General features: G+C 35.4%; 1 protein-coding gene across 1 annotated transcript in view; it reads left to right on the forward strand.

The window, feature by feature from the left end:
* RELCH (RAB11 binding and LisH domain, coiled-coil and HEAT repeat containing) overlaps nt 1-21,509 on the forward strand; it is a 123,764-nt gene extending 102,255 nt beyond the window's left edge. The window contains exons 26-29 of the mRNA XM_060119141.1: nt 2,540-2,656; nt 6,372-6,460; nt 11,036-11,106; nt 19,854-21,509. Coding sequence (XP_059975124.1) covers nt 2,540-2,656; nt 6,372-6,460; nt 11,036-11,106; nt 19,854-19,974 — 398 coding nt within the window. The 3' untranslated portion in view covers nt 19,975-21,509. The remainder of the gene's footprint in view (nt 1-2,539; nt 2,657-6,371; nt 6,461-11,035; nt 11,107-19,853) is intronic.
* Nucleotides 21,510-22,485: the final 976 nt, after the last annotated feature.

Below are 22,485 nucleotides of genomic sequence, written 5' to 3' on the forward strand. Positions count from 1 at the left end.
TTTTCATAATGGTCCCAAAATAACAATTAAAGATGGCTTGAGAAAAAATTGAGAATAGCAGTTTCCACTGCTTGAATAGGTGTAGTAAACCATTATCCCTGAAGCCTTCAAATTACTGTATACCCACAGTATGTCTTATACAATCTTCCTTCATATTCTGGCACAACGAGACTTTTTTTTTTTTTAAGACAAAAAAATTTTTTTTCTTCTGTATTTACTACTCAGTCAGCTGGCTTCTCTTTTGCTTTAAAACTTTACCCTGAGGAATTTAATGTCCTATATTAATAAGATTAATGGTAGTTGAAGTAGAACCCGTATTGACAAGGATGCTATATTGTTATCCATCTGTATTTATAGACAGTTCCTGTTAGGAGTTTAGAGAAAGAACGAAGAATTGCTGGGTGGTAATGTCTTCCTTGGAGTGGCATTTTTGGATATTTTTCCCTCTATTTCTTAGAGAATAGAAGACATTGGTTCTTCCAGTGGCCCTTTTTCTCTCCCAACTCTTAGTTATTATAGGACCTTTTGGTCCTGGTTTTATCTCAGGGGCCATTTGTTTTATTCAGAACATGATACAGTTTTGTTTGTTTGTTTTCTACTTTTTTAACTTTATAAGGCTCTCTGAAAATGTTCAGTCATACCTTGGAGATTTTCTAACATGGAAGTTTTACATTTCCAGATCATTTTTTTTCAAAGTTCCTTATTTTAGATCTAAGCCCATTTACAAAAAGAGAGGACAAGATTTCCTTCACTTTCACGATTGGATCTACCCCAGAATATTCTTTGAAAGTTTACAAAAATCTATTTTTATAAAGTTTCCTATTGATTTATCTTTATTTTGTTCACAGTTTTGAATCTTTGTCCAATCTGCCCTTAAGTGAAAGGCTTCAGAAGTGCCCTTATGTTGTGTATTTCCTATTTTCCTTGCCCACCGAAGGTCAGTTGTAGAATTACTCACATCTAGGTTATTAAATCTTTTAACCATTTATCTCCATCTGAGGGGTTAACAGTTAAATGAATTAATTGGTACAGATGCGGTAGCCCAGGACAATACATATATAATGAAACGTTGAATTCTTTAGTAAACTTCTATCTTCTGAGATTTAGCAAGATCCTTAATTGTAGCCTTTAACTGTCTGTAGACTAGAGTTTAAAGTAACTTGTATAGGTTTGTTTTCTAGTTAAGCAGTTTTACAGGGATCTTATGTAGTGTGGTTGTTGAGTTTCTGAGGAAAACACTGAGGAAAGGATTGCTTGTATAGGAAATCAGGGAATGAGCGGAATGAATAGAGGCCACGTGTTTATAGATAAAGTAGTGCAAGGAAGGTCAGTTTCAAAATGTTTGGGCAGAAATGAAATAGAGAATCTTTGAGAGACTGTCTCAGAGCCACCATTTTGTTGAGGCCTCAGCATGCCAGTTAATGAATCAGAGTTTCAGTGAGTTCATTGGGAATTCAATTAATATTTGGAGTTTTTTTGTCTTCTTATTTTTTCTAGAGCACCTCTGAAGTATGTTGTTATTAATTTTGATAAGTCAAAAAGTCCCCTAAAAATGGCCATTGTTGTCCTAAGTTTGTGTGGGGTTTTTTACCATTTACTAAGGTGCATAAAAGTTGTAATTATAGTACTGGTTTATTGAGGAAGCAAGAGATTTTTCTAGAAGGAGATTGTGGCTTTAACATATACAAACTCAAGGTAAACATGAACGAAGTCACTACAGTTGGTCAGAAGTATGTGCTTATGAACCATGTTTTGGGTCCCCCAACTAAGCAGGGACTAGAATGGGACCATGTGATCAACAATTTGATAATCACTTACCCTGGAGCCATTTCTGCAAGGGACCCTGGTTTTAGTGGGAAATGGTATTTAGAGAACACAATCTTAGGCAGTAGGAGTGCTCAGTGCTACTGAAATGGTTACTGTTTCTTGGGCCACCACTTTTATTTTAGCAATGTGTTGTCTGTATTTTTGAAATTTTACACTATTCATTGAGATATAAGATATTAAGCCCATTAGGTGACTTGAAAACTCAACCACCAGTGCTATTTGACACTGGTCTTTGCTAAGAATTTGAGAAACTAAAGCTAATAATAGTTTCGTGAAGTAGTGAAATAATTTGATATTGAAAAAGAATCAGTATACTGTATTTATCTTTTTAATAACAACAGTAATACAAGATTTATATAAACTTATTTATAAAGATGATAATAACACAAGAGGTAGGTTGTTTACATTTGTTTATTGGGCTTTCATTTTTCAAATTGGGAAACTGAATTGCAGTGAAGCCAAATGACCTGTATACATCCTCATAATTAGGTTATAATGGCATGCTATAATCTATTTCTCCCAAATTCTAGATCACTCTTTATTCTGAAAAACATGCTTTCTTCCCTAGTACGAAAAAGCAAGTATGGGATGTGGGTAAGCTTTCGAAATCATCCAGAATTAAAATAAAATTTTATAAAATAAAATGAAAAATTATTTTTAATATATAAGCATGTTTTAGATTAAAATTAATAATTTCTTTTTCTTTTTTCAGTTGTTATACCACATTTGCATAAGTTAGCCTTGGTGAACAACTTACAAATTGTGGATTCTAAAAGACTGGATATTGCTACCCATCTTTTTGAAGCCTACAGTGCACTTTCCTGTTGTTGTATCCTTGCTTTATTAATGTATATCTATATTTAATAATCAATCTTACAGTGAACCTCAGTTGTTAAAGATTGAGAAGTAGAATTTTTTTCTTCAACTTAACTAAGAAGTAGTTAAGTAGAAGATTAAAAATTTGAGTTGACTTGCCCCATAAGATGGCTCCTTATTCTAGCCATCTCATAATTTTAAAAGATAACTTTAAGTCTTCTGTGTTTATATGTTCCATAGTTTTGAAAACATTGACTAAAATTTTATCTATGTTAATCAGCTATATAACTAAGCAGGCAATGAGTTATAACTGAGGCTTCTGTTAATCAAAAGGAATCCTTGTATGTGTCCTGGCATTCATTTTTAATGAATGTTTAACCGTCTTTATGATCCTGTGAATATCTCTTGGAGAGATATCACTCATTAAAAAAAATACAGGGACACCGTGGTTAATCATTTGCAGTGATGGTAGAACTGGAGGAAAGCTCAGAGATCATCTAACCCATGTCAACCACTACATTTTATAAATGACTAAACTAAAACTTAAAGACATTAGTGACTTCTGTTTTTTATAATTAAAAGCAAAACTGTGACTAGAACGGTGAACTTTAGCTATCCTGTTAAATGTTCTCTTTAATATCCTTGGCCTAGTAAAATAAAAGTAAGAAGGAAGTAAAGATAAAGATGGGCAGAATAAACTCTAGCTTTTAGGCTCTCCCATTAAAAGCCAGAATATTTCAAGAAAGGGGGAAATAAGAGATTGAAAAATGAGTGAATGGCTGAACACTTGAATATAACTGTAAAAATATGTGCTAGACAACATAATCAGAGAATTATGATTTTGACAGAAAAAAAATGATGGTAGAGAAAGAAATGCAGAGCTGTCTATTAAGGAACTACTTGTCCTTTTAGAAATGTTAAAACTTGAAGTTCGATGCGTGGTTGAGAGCATTTCATTTTGGGACTCTGCTACAAATTGCCTATTCATGTGGCTGATATAAGCCACTTTCTTATACTATAGATCATAAAGTGGGCAGAGATACCATATTTTGATCGTTTTGCCTCAACTAACCATATACCTTCTATAAGTTTAATTCCACTAAAAGCAGAACTTACTATCATTCCTGATTTATCTTGTTGGCATTTTCAACTTAGAGAAGATAGAGGAAGCAAAAAGAGGAAGTGATAATTCTGAATTAGCAAGAAAGGACTCTTTAGTAATGGAGAAGTGACAGGACCTTTACAAGAAAGTAATAATGGCATGTCAGAGTTTGGCATGTCAAAGAAAGAAAACATTGATACGCTTATACCTATTCCCTAAACTTCGCAAAAGTAAATGTTTACAAACTTAAGTGAAGAGTTGTGTGTAATTTTATATGGCAGAGTTTCTAAAGGAATATGCCTCAAGGAAAATGAGAAAGTCAAAAGATTAAAAATTTTAGCTCTGTTAACCTAATTTTCAAATGGACTAAGCAGTGGTTTCTGAAGAGCATAGAAGTCTGTATAGAAGGAATATTATTGTGTATTTAGGTATGTACAGAATATTACTAGAGAAAATACAGTAAAAAGTCTTTATAACAGCACAGTAAGGGGAAGAACCATCTTAACAATAGACCCTGTTCATGTACTAAAAGCGTTAGTTCTCCATGAGTCAGAACTTGTACTTGTGTCAACAGGGTGGTTATGGCCACTAATAAAATCACATTGTCCATATCTGTTCTGCTGTTCTATTGAATTACGAGCTGATAGAACACAAGAGTATTCCTTTCAGCACAACATCGTATTTCAACAGGAACATAGGAAATCTATGTAATTTAACATTTGGCATGGTATTAAGTCAAGAAATCATGTTTAAGAAAAATCTGAAGGAATTTAGAAATGTTTAGCCTGGAAAAGATGGTTTAGGGATGAAAAGATAATTTGAGAATTATTTTAAAGGTTGTTATATAGAAAAAAGGTTAGGCACGCTTGTGTAACTAAAGTGCAGAGCAAACACTAACAAGCAGAGGTCATGGAGAGGCCTACTGTGTTTATAAGAAAAACTTTCAAATTGAGCTCTCTAAAAATGCAATGATCTGTCTTACAAAACTGAATGTCCTGTCATTGTTAGCAGTCAGAGGCTTTATGACCACCATTCACAGATGAGGTAGAGGTGACTCCTAACATCAGTTAGGACTAAATGATCTCTAAGTTTCCATCCCCTAAGAAAGATTGTGGGGTTCCATGGGGGAAAAGGACCAAACAGTGGGTAGAGAGAGAGGAGAAGGAAAGTGTCTTCCCTCTTACCTCCAAGTAAGGCCATTTTCAGTTTTTCAATCCATGCCCAGATTTCTCTAGATCAGAGACCTTTCTCTAATCCAAAGGTCACTCACAGATATATCTAGGTGATACTTTTCCTATACCCAGAAAATAAAACTACATAGCCATTAGGTTGTAGAACTTTGTACATCTATAGGGATTTGGTTCAACCAAATGATGTCTATATTTTTATAACTGCCTATTTATAAGTCACTCAATTATAGGAGTTTTATTTACAAATAGTGTTTATTTATAACTATATTTTTAAGGCAATAGTTATATGGATTTTTTTACTTAATATAATTTATTATTTTTTTCAGAAAGACTAACTCATCTTTATAAAGGAACTCATTTACTGGCATTTTTCACTTTAATATGGTATAATATTAAATAAGAAATATTTTTAGATGACTCACAACTATAATAGGTGAGAGTGTCAGAAGCGATGTGGATAAACAAGGTGAATTGTTTGAGAAATGCATCTGCTTTCCTGACTCCTTTCAATGTCATATAATCAACTAAAACTCATATGACTAGGAAATATAAGTAGTACTAAACTTATTACAGCAAAAGCTCTCTTGCCCAATTCAATGAGGACCAGTGTGGGTCAGTATAACAGAATAGTTAAAGTAAGAAATCAGGAAAATGGTGTATACCTAAGATAACTTCTTTTAACTTAAACACATAAATGTAATTTCTTTTACCAATCTTTTGATGTAGGACTGAGGCATTTCTTTTGTGTGTCTGCTGATTAGAATTAAATATCAGCTTTCTTAGGTGAACACATTTGTAATATAATTGTCTATGAATTTTAGCTTAAGTTTCTTTAAAGAGAATCCAGAAATATTTCTGATACTGGGTACTGAATTTTTCTAGATGTATATATTTACAATTGTCTTATATACATAATTAAGCAGCAATTTTTTTAAACATCTTTATTGGAGTATAATTGCTTTACAATGTTGTGTTAGTTTCTGCTGTTTAACAAAGTGAATCAGCTATATGTATCCAAGCAGCAGTGTTTTAAGCAATTGGCCTTTATCAATTTTTTCTGAAACTTTCAACTTAGTTGTCATGGAAACATTAATTTTTTTACTTTTCATACTCATTTAAACATCCAATTAAATTTCATGATTTAATTTTCACCCTTATTATTTCATATGTTTACATACCATGTAATTAAATTATGTGCTGTTATAATAATCAATGCCACTGACATAAAGAGATTTGTGGGAATAAACACAGTTGCCTCTTGACAAGTAACTAACTCAACAAATACAGATCGTGCTTGACGGAAGCCTGTTTGCGCTAAGTGATCAGCGTGCCATAGGCAGCATTTAAGAGATCTGCTTCTTCTATATTCTTCTGTTGTTCTGTTGGATATACCAGTTTGGTTTTTTTTTAAATCTCCTTAACTACCTCATCTCAAGTCATTTCAGAGGATTTAATGGTTAATCACTTCTTACCTGGTCTCAGATGTTTACGAATTGACATGGAACATCTTTCTCCAGAGCATGAGGTAAGCTACTATCATGATTAAGCCACTGTGATTATCAGTGCCATGTTCATGTGTTTTAATATCTCCTATATAGACTCTCATTCCTCTCCATATGAGGTGTGATTATGATATGCTGTGCCTAATTTTTTAAAGTCTAGTTCAGTGTCATTTTATGGATTTATTTACTAGCTATGAGATCTTAAGCCACTCCTTCAACATGTTTGAGCTTCTGTTTAATTCTCTAAAGTAGGAATAATGTACTGTCCTTCACTGAATATAATTAGAATTTAGTAAGAGAATGCATGTGAAATGCTTTTTATCTATAAAATGCTGTACAGTATTGTCTCTGACCATTAACTTTCTTAGAAGCAAAGTTTCTATTTTCTCTCTCCATTTCCTCATAACTCTTTTCATTCTATTTGTCTTCCTGTATTCTCCAAAACCCTGTTTGTCATTAATTTCCTATTCTAAATCTTCAACCTGTTTTTCTAGCAGCTTTTCTTTAACCTATTATTGTGTTTGACTCTTCCCTCCTAAACAAATCAAAACAAAAACAAAATCTTCCCTTCATCCCTCCCTCATATCTTTTCTTCCTCCCAGCAGTTTACACCCCCTCTCTCAGCTTTCACACTGTCTGTTGGTACGTCGTATTCATTACCATCACAGTAATCCAACAAAACTTCTGTCTCTACGATCACTACTGATCAAAGTGCTGCACCGAAAGGACACTTTTCAGACCTGATAGGAGCATGCAGGAGTATGTAGCCTTTTCATCCATATCTTTGTCAACACTTGGTATTCTTAGACTTTTTAAATTCAGTAGATATAAAGTGGTATATCATTATGGTTTTCATTTGCATTTCCCTGATTATTGTCAAACTTGAGAATTCTTTGTATGTTCACTAACATCAAAGCCTTTTTAGGTTTTTTGCCCATTTTTCCCACTTTGGGTTGTCTTTTTTCCTATTATTTCCTTGGAAGTTTGTTATATAATTGGAATATCAGTATTCAGTCAGTTTTGTGTTTTATGAATATCTTTTTCCAATTTTTGATGTTTTTTCACATTTTTGGCCCGTTTGAACACTCATTTTTAATATTTTAATAGATTGATTGATCATTTCCATGATGTGATCTCCTATACTTCTAAAAATGTTTAAAGTTGTATTTTCACAATAAAATTCTTAATCCATCTAAAATTAGTTTTTATGTATGATGTGAGGTAGTGCTTAAGTTACATTTTTTTCTATATGGATAACCAATTGTCCCATTATTGTTTATTGAACAGTGCATCATGTCTATACTGATTGGCAGTGCCACCTCTATCATAGATGATGTTTCCTTGCATGCATGTGTCTGTTATTAGGGAACATCCTTTTCCACTGGTCTCTTTCTCAATTATTGTAACATTGATACCCTGGCTTCATTACAGTTGCCTTGTTAAAAAGTCCTAAAATCTAATAGGGCAGGTCCAGCACCCTGTCCTTTTTTAGAACTGTTCATGACCCTTAGCGTTTTTATGTAAATTTTAGCATTATCTTATGAGACTCCAAGAAGGATCTCGTTGAGATTCTGATTGAAATTGAGTTGATTCTATAAATTAATTGGGAGAGACATCAACTTCATGATTTTGAGTCTTCCTATCCAGAACATACTATATCTTATATTTATTTAGATCTCCTTTAATGTCTTTTAACAAAGTTTTATAACTTTGTTTGAAAAAACTGTCACTTTATATCTATAATGTTATAATGCTACCTTTTTTAGGATTATATGTTTTTTAACCCTTTCTTGCTGATGTATAGAAATAATATAACTTTTGTATGTTGAACTTATGTCTGACCAACCTGAGAAACTTCATTATTAATTCTAATAACAAAATGTCACTGGATTTTTTATAAGTTTCAAGTGTAGAAAAGTCACCTGTAAATGATAGATTCTTGTGTAATACTTTTATTTTTTTCCCTTTTCCTTACTGTAGGATCTATTATATTGCTATCCCTCTTTTACTTCTGATATCAATTTGTTTCTTGCTTTCTTTTTAAAATAGTTTTGATAGGGGTTTATCAATTTTATTAACCTTTTCAAATATTGAACTTTTGGCTGTTTTGACTTTTCTCTATGTGTTCGTTTCATTGATTTCTATTTTCATCTTTATTTCCTTCTGCTTTCTTTAGGTTTTTTTTTTTCTGTTTTTCTAACTCCTTAAGGAGGAGGCTTAGATTATTTACTTGTTAACTTTTCTTCTTTTCCGATACATAAATTTAAGGCTCTAAGCGTTCCTTTAGCCACATCCCTTTTACTGCATTGTAGCTTTGTTATCATTTAGTTCAAATTAGATTCTCATTTCCATTATATTTTTATTGATCCATGGATTTTGTTTCATAAGGTAAAGGTAGTTAATTTTATGAGTCAGTTCTCTTATATTTGTATTAGCTTTTTGTAATCTGCTTGTTCTATCAGCTATTGAAAGACATGTTAAAATTATGATTGCGAGTTGCGCCTTTCTCCTTTCAGTTTTCTCAATTTTTGCTTTGTATATTTTATAGATTCCCTTTATCAGCCTGAGGAAGTTCGCTTTTTTTGCTAGTTGCTTGAGTATTTTTATCATGAAGGGGTGTTGAATATTGTCAAATGCGTCAGTTGAGATGATTACATGGTTGTGGTTTTTTATTCTCTTACAATGTTTTATATTAATGGATTTTTATATGTTAAAGCAACCTTTGCACTACTGCAATAAATCCCACTTGGTTATGGTATATAATTCCTTTTATATGAAGGTAGATTCAGTTTGCTAGTATTCTGTTCAGGATTTTTGCATCGAAAATGAAGGCTACTTGTAGAATAGAACAAATAAGAAGCCTTATTTTCACTACCTTCCATTAGTGTAGGGTGGGACGGAAAATAGGGGGAGTGGTTAAAAGTTTTTGAAAGGATCAGACTCCCAGATTCCCTTTTGAACCTTGGTGGAAGACTGGAGCTTTCCTTTCTAGACTTGAGATATCAGGCCTAGCTGAGAGCAGGAATAAGGTACTATAATGAAAGGAGGGAAATTAAGTCAAAGGTATAGTTAGTCATTAGAAACCTCATTACCTTTCTTCTTCTTGGCTCCAGGAATGGGGTGGCAGCCAGAATTATATTTGCAGGGAAAAAAAGATTGGCAGAAAGTTTGTGCCAGAGTCACCTTAAAGTGAATTTACTCATGCATGAAGAGATTCTAATCAACGTTTTAGTACCTCAGTCTTTAGTGGATATCCCAGGATCACCAACCATTTGAGAAAAGCCTCTGACATCAAAGACAGAGATGAAAACATACACACAAGAAAAAGGATACTGGAGGGAACAGACAATACAGGGAGCGGAAGAGAAAGTACAAAACTCTCCCCCAAAAACACTGATGCAAAAGAAAATAGCCAAACAAACGAAATCTGTAATCTGTCAGATGAGAGAGTGGGAAAACATTAAAAAATCAAGAGTCTTTACCGTAATCTGCAAGGCACTAGAGGACCCGGCTCCTTCCTCCTTACCTCCCGGGCCTCACCTTCTCCCTTCTCCCTTGCTCACTCTGCACCCACCACTCTGGCTTCCAGGCTTAGAATACAATAGACATACTCCCACCTAGAGTCTTTGCTCAGCCTCTAACCAGGGTCTCACACACTTACTCCTCATGTCCCTCAGGTTCTTGCTTAAATATCATCCTCTCCATGAAACCTGCTTAGAACACCTCCATGTAAATTGTAATATTCTTCACTTTGGCCTTCTATACCCCTTATCTCGCTCAGTGTTCTTTCCAAAGCCCTTATCACTTTGTAATATGCTATATGATTTACTTATTTTTTGTGTTTGTTGTCTATAACAAAGGAACATAAGCTCTCCACAAGGAGGGAATGTTGTCTATTTGCTACATCCTCTGTGTCTAAAAACATGCCTAGCACGTAGAGGGTGACAATAAGTTTGTTGTCTAGTGACCTCCATGCACCAACATGGGCCAAGAAAATTCAGGAGGGCCATTTGGTTTCCGGTGTGGGTGCCAGCACTTGGGGCAGCAGCTCCCATCCCTCCACCCTTTCCATTACTCACTCAGTCTCCCCGCAAGAGTGATAGCAACTCTTAGACACTCATTGTCTCCCCAGTTGTAGTGACCACAGATCTATATCTGGTCTCCGCCCTAGACTTTAAAATAGAGCATCTTGCTTTTTGCAACCTGGAAAAAGCAAGGGACAAGGGACAGAACAGCTTTTACTGGGAAAATATGTCTGACCATGGTATGTGTATTTGTTAAATGTATAGATGTATATAAATTTTACTTTTAACATTAGATAGTGGGGAAAGCTAAGGGAGAATGGAATCAGACTCAGAAGGAAGGTTAGTGAAAATCAAAGTGAATTATTAAGTTATACGACTGAGATCTTTTAAAGCTATTTCGGTACCTAGTCTAGCAATCCAATGTGAATTCGTTTAACAAAGTAACTGCCAAAATTTTCAATTTTTAGTAAACATATTAGCTTATGGGAATTTTAAAAATTCAATTAAAAACTTTAAACTGTAGCATTTTACTATGTTAACAGTATTTCTCTAAAGTCATTTTTTTTAAATCAGGTTATTTTAACTTCCATGATAAAAGAATGTGAACAAAAAGTAGAGAACAAGACTGTCCAAGAGCCTCAAGGGTAAGACATTAATTCTTTTTTTAAGGCTTTAGTTAACCTTAATTTCTCTATATAAATTTTCTTGAGGTGGGTGTAGTGTTTTATATTGTGTTATTTTGTAGTCATTAATTTGGAAGACAAGAAAATCCTTTAAATCAGCAGTTCTCTAATGCTAATCCATAAACCATCTAGGAAATATAAAATTCAGATCTCTATCTCATTCTCTGTGACCTCAACATTCTGAGTCAGCCTAGGGATCTGTATATTTAAAAGCTTCCAACAAAAACACTAATTTGAAAAGATATATGCACCCCTATGTTCATAGCAGCATTATTTATAATTGCCAAGGCATGGAAGCAACCTGAGTGTCCACCAGCAGATGAATGGATAAAGAAGATGTGTGTGTGTGTATGTGCGTATATATACATATATATACGCACATACACACACACACACACACATATACATACAGTAGAATACTACTCAGCCATAAAAAAGAATGAAATTTTGCGATATACAACAACATGGATGGACTTGGAGGGTATTATGCTAAACAAAATAAGTCAGAGAAAGACAAATGCTGTATGATATCACTTATATGAAGAATCTAAAAAATAAAACAAACTAGTGAATATAACAAAAAAGAAATAGACTCATAGACATAGAGAACAAACTAGTGGTTACCAGTGGGGAGAGGGAAGGAGGGAGGGGCAATACAGGAGTAGAAGATTAAGAGGTACAAAGTATTATGTATAAAATAAACTACAAGGATCTATTGTACAACACAGGGAATATAGCCAATATTTTATAATAACTATAAGTGGAGTATAACCTTTAAAAATTATGAATCATTATATTATAAACCTGTAACTTACATAAGATCGTACATCAACTATACTTCAGTAAAATATAAAAATAAAATAAAATAAATACAAGGTTCCAAAGAGATTCTGATAGGTAGCTGGATTTGGGAATCACTGGTGAACATAGTTTGTAGAAATTTATGAGAGGAGTTGTAAGATTTAACTTGATTCACTGCATAAAGGATTGTCAACTTGTGAATGTTCTAGTCCCATGCTTCTAACCAAACTAATTAGAATTCAAAGATTCAGTGAAATTAAAATATGAACATAGGTGTGAAAGAATAAAGTTGGGCATTTCAGGACAGGAAGTAATTTACAAATAGTCTGTGTGTACTCTAACTCTTTCTGAAGTAACCTTGACCAGTTGATCTTAAATGGACTCTGTTAGGCATGAAAAGCTCAACGGTGTTTCCTTTATATCCACACCCACAACCCCAACACACACACACACACACACACACACACACACACACAGTCTTGCCTTTTACTATGAGTCAGAACTCTTGCTTTAGCCTCCTGGAATGGTGGGAGCTCTTCTATCACTTTAGCCATGGAAAGTTATAAAACAATAGACATAACTTTGATAGGTTTCTATTCTGAACACAAAATCCATAAAGTTAACATTAAAGCAAATAATTCTGTTCATTTGTATATTAAATATTAAAATTATTTGGTGCCTTATTAGTTTAAAATGTAAAAGGTTTTGGACCAAAACTGAGAAAAATTATATGTGAAATACATTCTAAATGAAATTTCATGAATTATCATGCAGGAATTTTACAAGAAAGAAATCTCTCTGTAACTTCCTAAGATTGCTTTGGTTATACGACCTTCATTTTTTTTTTTTTTTTTTTTTTTTCTTTTTTTGCGGTATGTGGGCCTCTCACTGTTGCGGCCTCTCCCGTTGCGGAGCACAGGCTCCGGACGCGCAGGCCCAGCGGCCATGGCTCACGGGCCCAGCCGCTCCGCGGCATATGGGATCCTCCCAGACCGGGGCACGAACCCGTATCCCCTGCATCGGCAGGCGGACTCTCAACCACTGCGCCACCAGGGAGGCCCGACCTTCATTTTTAAGAAAAAAAAAAAGTTCACATTTATAATCATATTTTCCCATGTTATTCAAATCCTCTATATTATCATTTATTTTTTAACTCTTTTTTTTAAATTTATTTTTTTATACAGCAGGTCCTTATTAGTCATCCATTTTATACACATCAGTGTATACATGTCAATCCCAGTCTCCCAGTTCATCACACCACCACACACACGCGCCTCTGCTTTCCCTGCTTGGTGTCCATACATTTGTTCTCTACATCTGTGTCTCAATTTCTGCCCTGCAAACTGGTTCATCTGTACCATTTTTCTAGATTCCACATATATGCGTTAATATACGGTATTTGTTTTTTTCTTTCTGACTTACTTCACTCTGTAGGACAGTCTCTAGATCCATCCACATCTCTACAAATGACCCAATTTCGTTCCTTTTTATGGCTGAATAATACTCCATTGTATATATGTACCACATCTTCTTTATCCATTCGTCTGTCGATGGACACTTAGGTTGCTTCCATGTCCTGGCTACTGTAAATGTTATTCAAATCCCCTATATTATCATTTATTTTTTTTAACTCTTACTGTAGAGAATTTCAAATTAACACAAAAATAAACATGATATAATGATTTCCCATGTACTCATCACTCAGCTTCAACAATTATCAACTCATAGTCAATTTTATTTCATCTATACCCAACTCTTCTCCCCTCCCGTATTCTGATATGCATCTCTAAAAAATAAGTGCTATTTTTTAAAACATAAACACAATATCATCACACCATAACAACTCCTTAATATCATTTATTATCTGGCCTTCGTTCAAATTTCTAATTGTTTCATAAATGTCATTATTGATTTGTTGTTTGTTTTTTCCTTATAGTTTGTTTCCTTGAGTCAGGATCCAACATTCCATATATTATAAGTGGTTAATATGTTTCTTGAATCTCTTTTAATTCAGAGGTTCCCCTTGTATCTCTTTTTTTCTCCATACAATTTACTTGTTGAAGGAACTGAGTCATTTGTCCTATAGAGGTTCCCACAGTCCAAATCTTGCTAATTGCATTTCCCTTGTGTGGTTCAAAATGTTCCTCTGTATTTCCCATAAATTTACTAGTTGGATCTAGATCTAGAGATGTAATCAGGTTTGGGGCATGTTTTTTATTTGCCAAGACTTCTACATAGGAAGAGGTGTGTTTTCATCGTGAGGCAGGTAATGTCTGCTTCTCTCTTTTTTTGGTGATGTTAACATCTATTAATGATGAATGCCAGATCCGTTAATTCATTAGCAATTACAAAATGTATGACTCTATCATTCCTTCTTCATTTGTGAGCTAGAATTCTTCAGAAAGAAAACCGTACCCCATATGTACTATTTTTACCAAGTTATACGGTTTATATAGTAAAGACAAGATAAATGTTCAATTATTTCTCTTTATGTACCAGTTTCCAAAGTAATGAACTGATCCACCCTCCAACCGGAGGCAAAAAAAAAGAGAAAAGGGATTACATGCAGAAATATCAGCACTGTGCAAAAGGACAAAAGTTTCAGAAAAGCATATTTGGGAACTGTAATTAAAGCTAGAGCACAGAGTATGTACGGGAGAACAATAGAGATAAGTCTATAAAGGTAGACGGGCACCATTAATAAAGAACTTTGTATGCTACATGAGAGGTTTGGACTTATCCTGTGGCCAGGAGTCAACAAACTTTCTCTGTAAAGACAGTAAATATTTTAAGCTTTGCAATTCATATGGTCTCTGTTACAAGTACACAATTGAACTCTGCTATTGTAGCAGTAAGCAGCCATTGATAATATGGAAATGTATGGATATGGCTGCATTCCAATAAAACTTTATTTACAAAAACAGGCAGCAGACTGGATTTGGCCTGTGACCCTTAGTTTACCAACCCTTAGTAACTTTGCTTCTCAGGCCTTAGGGTCCATCAGAATCACCTGGAAATTTTTGGGTGCCATCTCCAGAGTTTTTGATTCAGAAGATCTGGGATGGAGCCTGAGAATTTGAATTGCAACCAATTCCCAGGTGATGTTAATACTATGGGTCCAGGAGCCACACTTTGAGAACCACTGCTTTGGAAGCCATGCTCTAGTGAATACAAGCAACAGAGAAGCAGGTGGAACAGAAAGCTACTGTAGTAACCCATGATGAAGGCAGGTGTGGGCATGGATGGGCAGGTAATAATAAGATACACTCATAAACCAGACACCATTCTCAGCATTTTTCATACATTTGCTAAGAATTTATCATAATAACCCTATGAAGTAGGTACTATTGCTATTCCCATTTTACAGATGACACAGAGGTTAGGTAACTTGCTCAAAGGCCACCTAGCTACTAAGTGGAGGAACCAGAATTCAAACCCAGGCATTGTGGTTCTTGAGACCATGGTCTTAACCACCATGTTTTACTGCCTATATGTAACAGTGAGTATGAGAATAAGGTGGACTCAAGATATATTCAAATGTGAACTCAGTTTAACTTGGCAACAGATTAGAGTAAGAGAGAACTAGAATCTAATAAGAATTCCCAGATTGAATGATGGCACCGTACAACCAAATGGAACTGTTCTGAAGAGGAATATTTAAAATTTGAGGTACAGGAAGAAAAACACTCTAAGCAGTTACTGAGATTTAGGAACCATTAGGATATAGGTGGTAATTAAAGGCTTAGGTAAGGACTAGAGGTGGATGGATGATATCACTTGGAAAGGGAGCTCAGACCTAGAATTAGACCAACATTGAAAAGCCAGCATTGGGGGCTCCCCTGGTGGTACAGTGGTTGAGAATCCGCCTGCCGATGCAGGGGACACGGGTTCGTGCCCCGGTCCGGGAAGATCCCACATGCCGCAGAGCGGCTGGGCCCGTGAGCCATGGCCGCTGAGCCTGCGTGTCCGGAGCCTGTGCTCTGCAATGGGAGAGGCCACAGCAGTAAGACGCCCCCATACCACACACACACACAAAATAATAATAATAATAAATAAAATGCAGCATTTAAGGGACTTCCCTGGTGGTGCAGTGGTTAAGAATCCACCTGCCGATACAGGGGACACGGGTTCGAGCCCTGGTCTGGGAAGATCCCACATGCCGGGAGCAACTAAGCCTGTGCGCCACAACTACTGAGCCTGTGCTCTAGATCCCAAGAGCCACAACTACTGAAGCCCGCACACCTAGAGCCCATGAGCCCATGTTCCACAACAACAGAAGCCACTGCAAGGAGAAGCCCGCATCGCAACGAAGAGTAGCCCCTGCTTGCCACAACTAGAGAAAGCCCACACGCAGCAACGAAGACCCGATGCAGCCAAAAATAAATAAATAAAATAAATAATTTTTTTGGAAAGTGCAGCATTTACAAGAAGCTTAACTGAGAAATAGGAGGCAAATCAGAGTGGTGTCAAAAAATCAAATAGGGGTTTCAAAGAGAAGGAGTAGTGATTTAAGGATAGGCCAGAAGTAAGAGATTCTATAGATTCAGAATCAATAAGAAATGACAGCTGGTTGGCTATGAGTTGCAAAGGAAAGATCTGAGAATCCCTTGAAAGCCTGCAGTAAGAAGACATTACAAGGCAGCCCATTTCATTTTTAACAACTCTGTTTTTAAAATATTCCCTTCTCATCCTGAGTTAAAGTCTCCCTTCCTATAACATCTACTCTCTATACCAGGTTTTCATCATTTGGCCGAGGGGTCAGAGTCAGACCCTTTTGTCTAACTGATAAAAATGTAAACTCTTTCTTCAGAAAAAAAAAAAAAAAACCCATAATGCAATGGTTTTTTACTAGAAAGCTTTGTAGAATACATACCTGGGTCCTCTACCCCAGATGGAAAAAATCAGAATCACTGGGGTTAGGTCTAGGTGTCCACATTTCAAAAAGTTCCCCCAGGTAGTTGTGATGTGCATCAGTAGAGCTCTATGGATATATACAGCCGTGCATATATATATTATATATCTCATTTTTCACAAGTAACACACAGAGATATCTTAAGTCTCCTAAATCTTCTCTTCTCCAAACCAAACATTCTTCATTCCTTTCACTTTTATCTCTTATGGTTTCCAGACTCCTTAGCATCATTTGTTGCACTCCTCTTAGAATATCATTAACACTTGATGGGGGACTTCCCTGGTGGTGCACGCTCCCAGGGAAGCATGCTCCCAATGCAGGGGGCCCGGATTCAATTCCTGGTCAGGGAACTGGATCCCACACGTGTTCCGCAACTAAGAGTTTGCATGCCACAGCTAAAGAGCTGGTGAGCCGCAACTAAGGAGCCCACCTGCCGCAACTGAGACCCAGTGCAACCAAATAAATAAATATTAAAAAAAAAGACTTCATGGTATCTCAGTATTATCTGAGCCATGTATCCTGTCTTTGTAGATACAAATTAAAATCATACTTATCTTTTACTTAACACTTTCCTACAGAAAAGAAAAAACAGTACTATAAACCTAGAGTGTTAAGGAAAGCCATCATGGAAAAGATAGGGCTTGAGCTGGGAATTGAAAGATGGCTAGACACGAGATAAAAGAAGAAATATTTAAGTTGAGAATGGTTTGAACAATTAGACTAGGCAGACCTGACTCAAGGGGGTCTAGAAGTTAAGTAGTGATGGTTGGTTAAAACACATACACACACACATAAGAATTAGATTGCTATGTTTCTAGAATGCCATGCATATTTTATCTTGTAGGTAGTAAGTGGCCACTGAAGATTTTGAGAAGGGGTGTGATATAAAGAAGTGATTATTTAAGAGGTGAATCTGACTAAAACAAGGAGGCCAGATCTAAAACTCTGGGAATAATTCAGTTGTAAAGTATTGGCATTAGAAATAGAAGTAAACAATAGAGAAGATATTGTAGAATAAAGTCACAAGATTTGATGATAGTTTGAAGTGGAGAGCCATTATAGTCACTGTTGGGAAGAGAGGAAAAGGATAGAACCACTGGCAAGTAAAGAAATAAAAGTGAGTGATAAAAACTCTCCAGAAAATGTGCATAGAGGGAACCTACCTCAACATAATAAGGGCCATATATGACAAACCCACAGCAAGCCTCATACTCAACGGTGAAAAACTGAAAGCATTTCCACTAAGATCAGGAGCAAGACAAGGATGTTCACTCTAGCCATGGACATCAGGGAAGAAAAAGAAATAAAAGGAATACAGATTGGAAAAGAAGTAAAACTGTCACTGTTTGCAGATGACATGATACTATACATAGAAAATCCTAAATGTGCCACCAGAAAACTACTAGAACTAATCAATGAATTTGGTAAAGTTGCAGGATACAAAATTAATGCACAGAAATCTCTGGCATTCCTATACACCAACAACGAAAAATCAGAAAGAAATGAAGGAAACACTCCCATTTACCATCGCAACAAAAAGCATGACATACCTAGGAATAAAGCTGCTTAAGGAGGTGAAAGACTTGTTCTCAGAAATAAAAGTGGGGAGTTATTTCTAAAGTTAGGGTATGAAAAAAACCTTGAGACATTGGCTTTATGTAGCAAACAGTGGTAATGTGGGACTGGCCCTCAGGAAAAATGTTGTGATTCAATAAATATTTTTGAGTCACCCTAAGGAGATGTTACTTAAAACTTACAGCGTGAGTAAGTTTTGTAATTGAAGAACTAGAGGCAAATGCTGAGCCTTATGGAGGATTACTTTGTGGGAAGAGGAAAAGCAGCAGAAGGGGGGTATTCAGAGCACATAGGGACAGACCAGGTTGATGTACTGGCAGGAGAGCAATGGGAAGAAGAGACTTTCAGGATGGGCATCGTGGTCGCGTATTTAACTGAGTAACTCTGCACACACCTTTAAAGACCACATAGAACCAGAGGTCTTAGGTAGCAGCACATACTTCATGTGTAGATTTAACAGACGTCTGTTGAGCTCCTGTACCTCGCTCGCCACTCATTGTCTTTGACATGTTCAAACATATTCTCTCACTTAGTCCTCAAGATATTTTGCAATAACAGTTGAAAATTTTTACAGAGGAGGAAACTGAATCAGAGTGATTTAAAGCATCTTGGCCAAAGCCACAAGGCCAATAAGCTGGATTCCTGAATCCATTACAGCACAATTGTTGGATCACTGAAAAATTGTCTTTTAGCAATACTCTGTTCAGTAATATGATAAACCAGCTGTCTTTAGTAGTCATTTAGATTGTGCTTACTTCCTACACAGAAGGTTGGTCAAAAAGAAAGGAAAAGATTTGACACTGTCCATCAAAACTAGTGCAATTGGCAACTGAGGACATGTTTCTTCTCCCCAACCCCGCCCCCCCAAAAAAGTAATATGTCATAGGATTGTTAAAGACCTCACTGTGATTTCATTTACTCATCTGTGAAAATAGGGATAATATCTATCTTCCAGGGTTGCTGTAAGAATTAAATGAAGTAATGCTGATAATAAGAAGAATAACTAACACTTAGAGCATGCTATTACGTGCCTGGCACTGCTAATAAGCACTTTACACTCGTATAATCCTAAATAGCCCTGTGAGGTAGGTACTAGAATTATCTCCATTTTATAGGTGAGGAAACAGAGACTAAATAACTTGCCCAAAGTCACACAGCTGGTAAATGACAGAACCGAGATTCAGTCTCATTCCACACTTGCTCCTAATCACTATACCACACTGCTTCCTTTAAAAAAACAATGAACATGAAAGCTGCTAACCTATTATGGTACCAAAAAACTCGACTCCATAAATACTCGTTTCCCTTTTGTGATACCAGTTCAGAATGTATTTATTAATGTTATACTACTAAAGAAATGAAAAAATATATATTTTAGTTTTTTAATTGCTTTACACGAATTTCAAAATTTCTTTCCTAGCTCAATGTCAATTGCTGCAAGCTTAGTGAGTGAAGATACAAAGACCAAGTTTTTGAACAAAATGGGCCAGTTGACAACATCAGGTGCCATGTTGGCCAATGTGTTTCAGAGAAAGAAGTAAAAGCAGGAAGGAAGCCCCCAGTAAACACTAAATGGACCTCAAGCAGACTGGTTCCTTGTACTTGAAGTACTTGCCTTTTTTTATTTCTTTTTTATGTTCTTGCATTATAATTTTATCTTAACCTCCAAAGATATTTGCACTGCTTTTGATTATTGCTGTATATCTGTTAATTTTGGAGTTACAACTGTGGTGATAAAAAAATGAGTTGATAGTCTGTACCAAGTCCCTCCTCTATGTTCTTGTCTTTCAGAATAATTATATATATATGAGTTTTTTTAAATTTTTGGATGGGATATTAGCAAATATCTGTATGATACACTAAGCTATTACAGTGGTACTTAAAATAATGTAAATTTGCAGTCATTGTTATAAAGTAATAAAAGTGGAGATTACTTAAGTATTTAAATTATGAAAGAATAATGCAGACTTTTTATTGTTTCTTAACTGACTAGGAAGAGCCACCAGCGTTACTCTGTGCCTTTTGGACTTCAGTTTGTGTGTCTGTAGGAGTTGTATGCATTCCATTCACACAGTGTTTATAATACTGCAGTGAATTTGAATTGCAAATCCTACAGTAAGTAGATAATAATGAAACTTTCAATATTTCAGCACTCTCATGAATATTCTTTAAGTGCTATTTAAACCTCCCCATCACTTACATGCATATAATGGACTTACCTGAGGAAACCCAGCACAGAAGCATGGGGAGTGGTTAACCAAGGTGAATTTTACATACTGGTGTGTAGTAGATTTAAATTCTCAAAACTAAATTTAAGTAAGAAGAACTAATAATTGTGACATTTTTTTCCCAAACCAAAATACAGAAGAAAATATGGTTTGAATCTAATATTTAACACCCATTTACATAAAACATTTTATTAAGATGTTTTCTAATGATTTTAATGTCAGAGATTATCTTTTCATTCTGTGTGTTACAGAGAAGTACAGAAAAGTTCAGGACATTTGGGGGCTGCTTTTTTCCCTCTAAACTAAAAATGACGTTGGCTAAATTATTACTGGTTAGTCATCACCTTGTCCCTTAAAGTCAGTGACTATTCTTGTGTTTGATATATATTACATAGAGTCTTAAGTCAGTGTACCGTTCCGCTGGAATTTGACAGTTGTCTTTAAAGTAATGCAACTTGAAGTAGAAAAGAGTGGTCCTGGACATAGAAGGGAGGTGGTTGGTTTAAGGGGTTAATGTGAGGCCTTTTTGAAAAATGCATATTTTGGTAAAGAGAATTCTCTTTTGAGCACAGCTGATACAAATGGGTGATTGTCATGTTTGTTGTATAAACTGGTTTAATACACTTGGAACATAGGTGGATTATATTCACTTCCTGGGAAAGCTAGCTTACCACATATTAAAGCTTATAAAATAAGTTGCCATAGGCAAAGCCATTTAAAAAGATTATTCTGAAATTATTTCTTTTACCTACAGTGAAATAATTGTTAACTAACTAGTCTTTATGGAAACTGTTGGATTCTAGGCATTCCTGAGAAATTGAAAGTGGCTACCTTTCATGTCAAAAATGTTGATCTATTATAAATAAAATGTTTTTGCATACTTGTTTTGGTTTTGGTTTTTGCTATGCGTGTTTATTTTCATTTTGAAACACTATATCCTATATCCAAGCAAAATGAAATGAGAAAGTGTATATTCATTAAAATATATTTTATTTTAGGAATATAAGCTGTATAAATTACCTATTTTAGTTTACTTTTACTAAAAAAAGATTATGTTGTATAAAATTAATACATTTCCGAGGTGATTTAAAGAAAAAATGTTTAAGTTCTTGTTTGCTTTGAACTGTAGTAGAATTAGTATGTTTATTACCTGGTGAATAAATATAATGTATTTTTTTTAATTTTTTAATTTTTTAATTTTTTGCTTTATAACAAATTTAATCAGTTATACATATACATATGTTTCCATATCCCCTCCCTTTTGCGTCTCCCTCCACCCTCCCTATCCCACCCCTCCAGGCGGTCACAAAGCACCGAGCTGATCTCCCTGTGCTATGCGGCTGCTTCCCACTAGCTATCTACCTTACGTTTGGTAGTGTATATATGTCCATGCCGCTCTTTCACTTTGTCACAGCTTACCCTTCCCCCTCCCCATATCCTCAAGTCCATTCTCTAGTAGGTCTGTGTCTTTATTCCTGTCTTACCCCTATGTTCTTCATGACATTTTTTTTTCTTAAATTCCATATATATGTGTTAGCATACAGTATTTGTCTTTCTCTTTCTGACTTACTTCACTCTGTATGACAGACTCTAGGTCTATCCACCTCATTACAAATAGCTCAGTTTCGTTTCTTTTTATGGCTGAGTAATATTCCATTGTATATATGTGCCACATCTTCTTTATCCATTCATCCGATGATGGACACTTAGGTTGTTTCCATCTCCGGGCTATTGTAAATAGGGCTGCTATGAACATTTTGGTACATGTCTCTTTTTGAATTATGGTTTTCTCAGGGTATATGCCCAGTAGTGGGATTGCTGGGT

Source organism: Mesoplodon densirostris, chromosome 15, assembly GCF_025265405.1.
Source record: "Mesoplodon densirostris isolate mMesDen1 chromosome 15, mMesDen1 primary haplotype, whole genome shotgun sequence".
Taxonomy (NCBI): domain Eukaryota; kingdom Metazoa; phylum Chordata; class Mammalia; order Artiodactyla; family Ziphiidae; genus Mesoplodon; species Mesoplodon densirostris.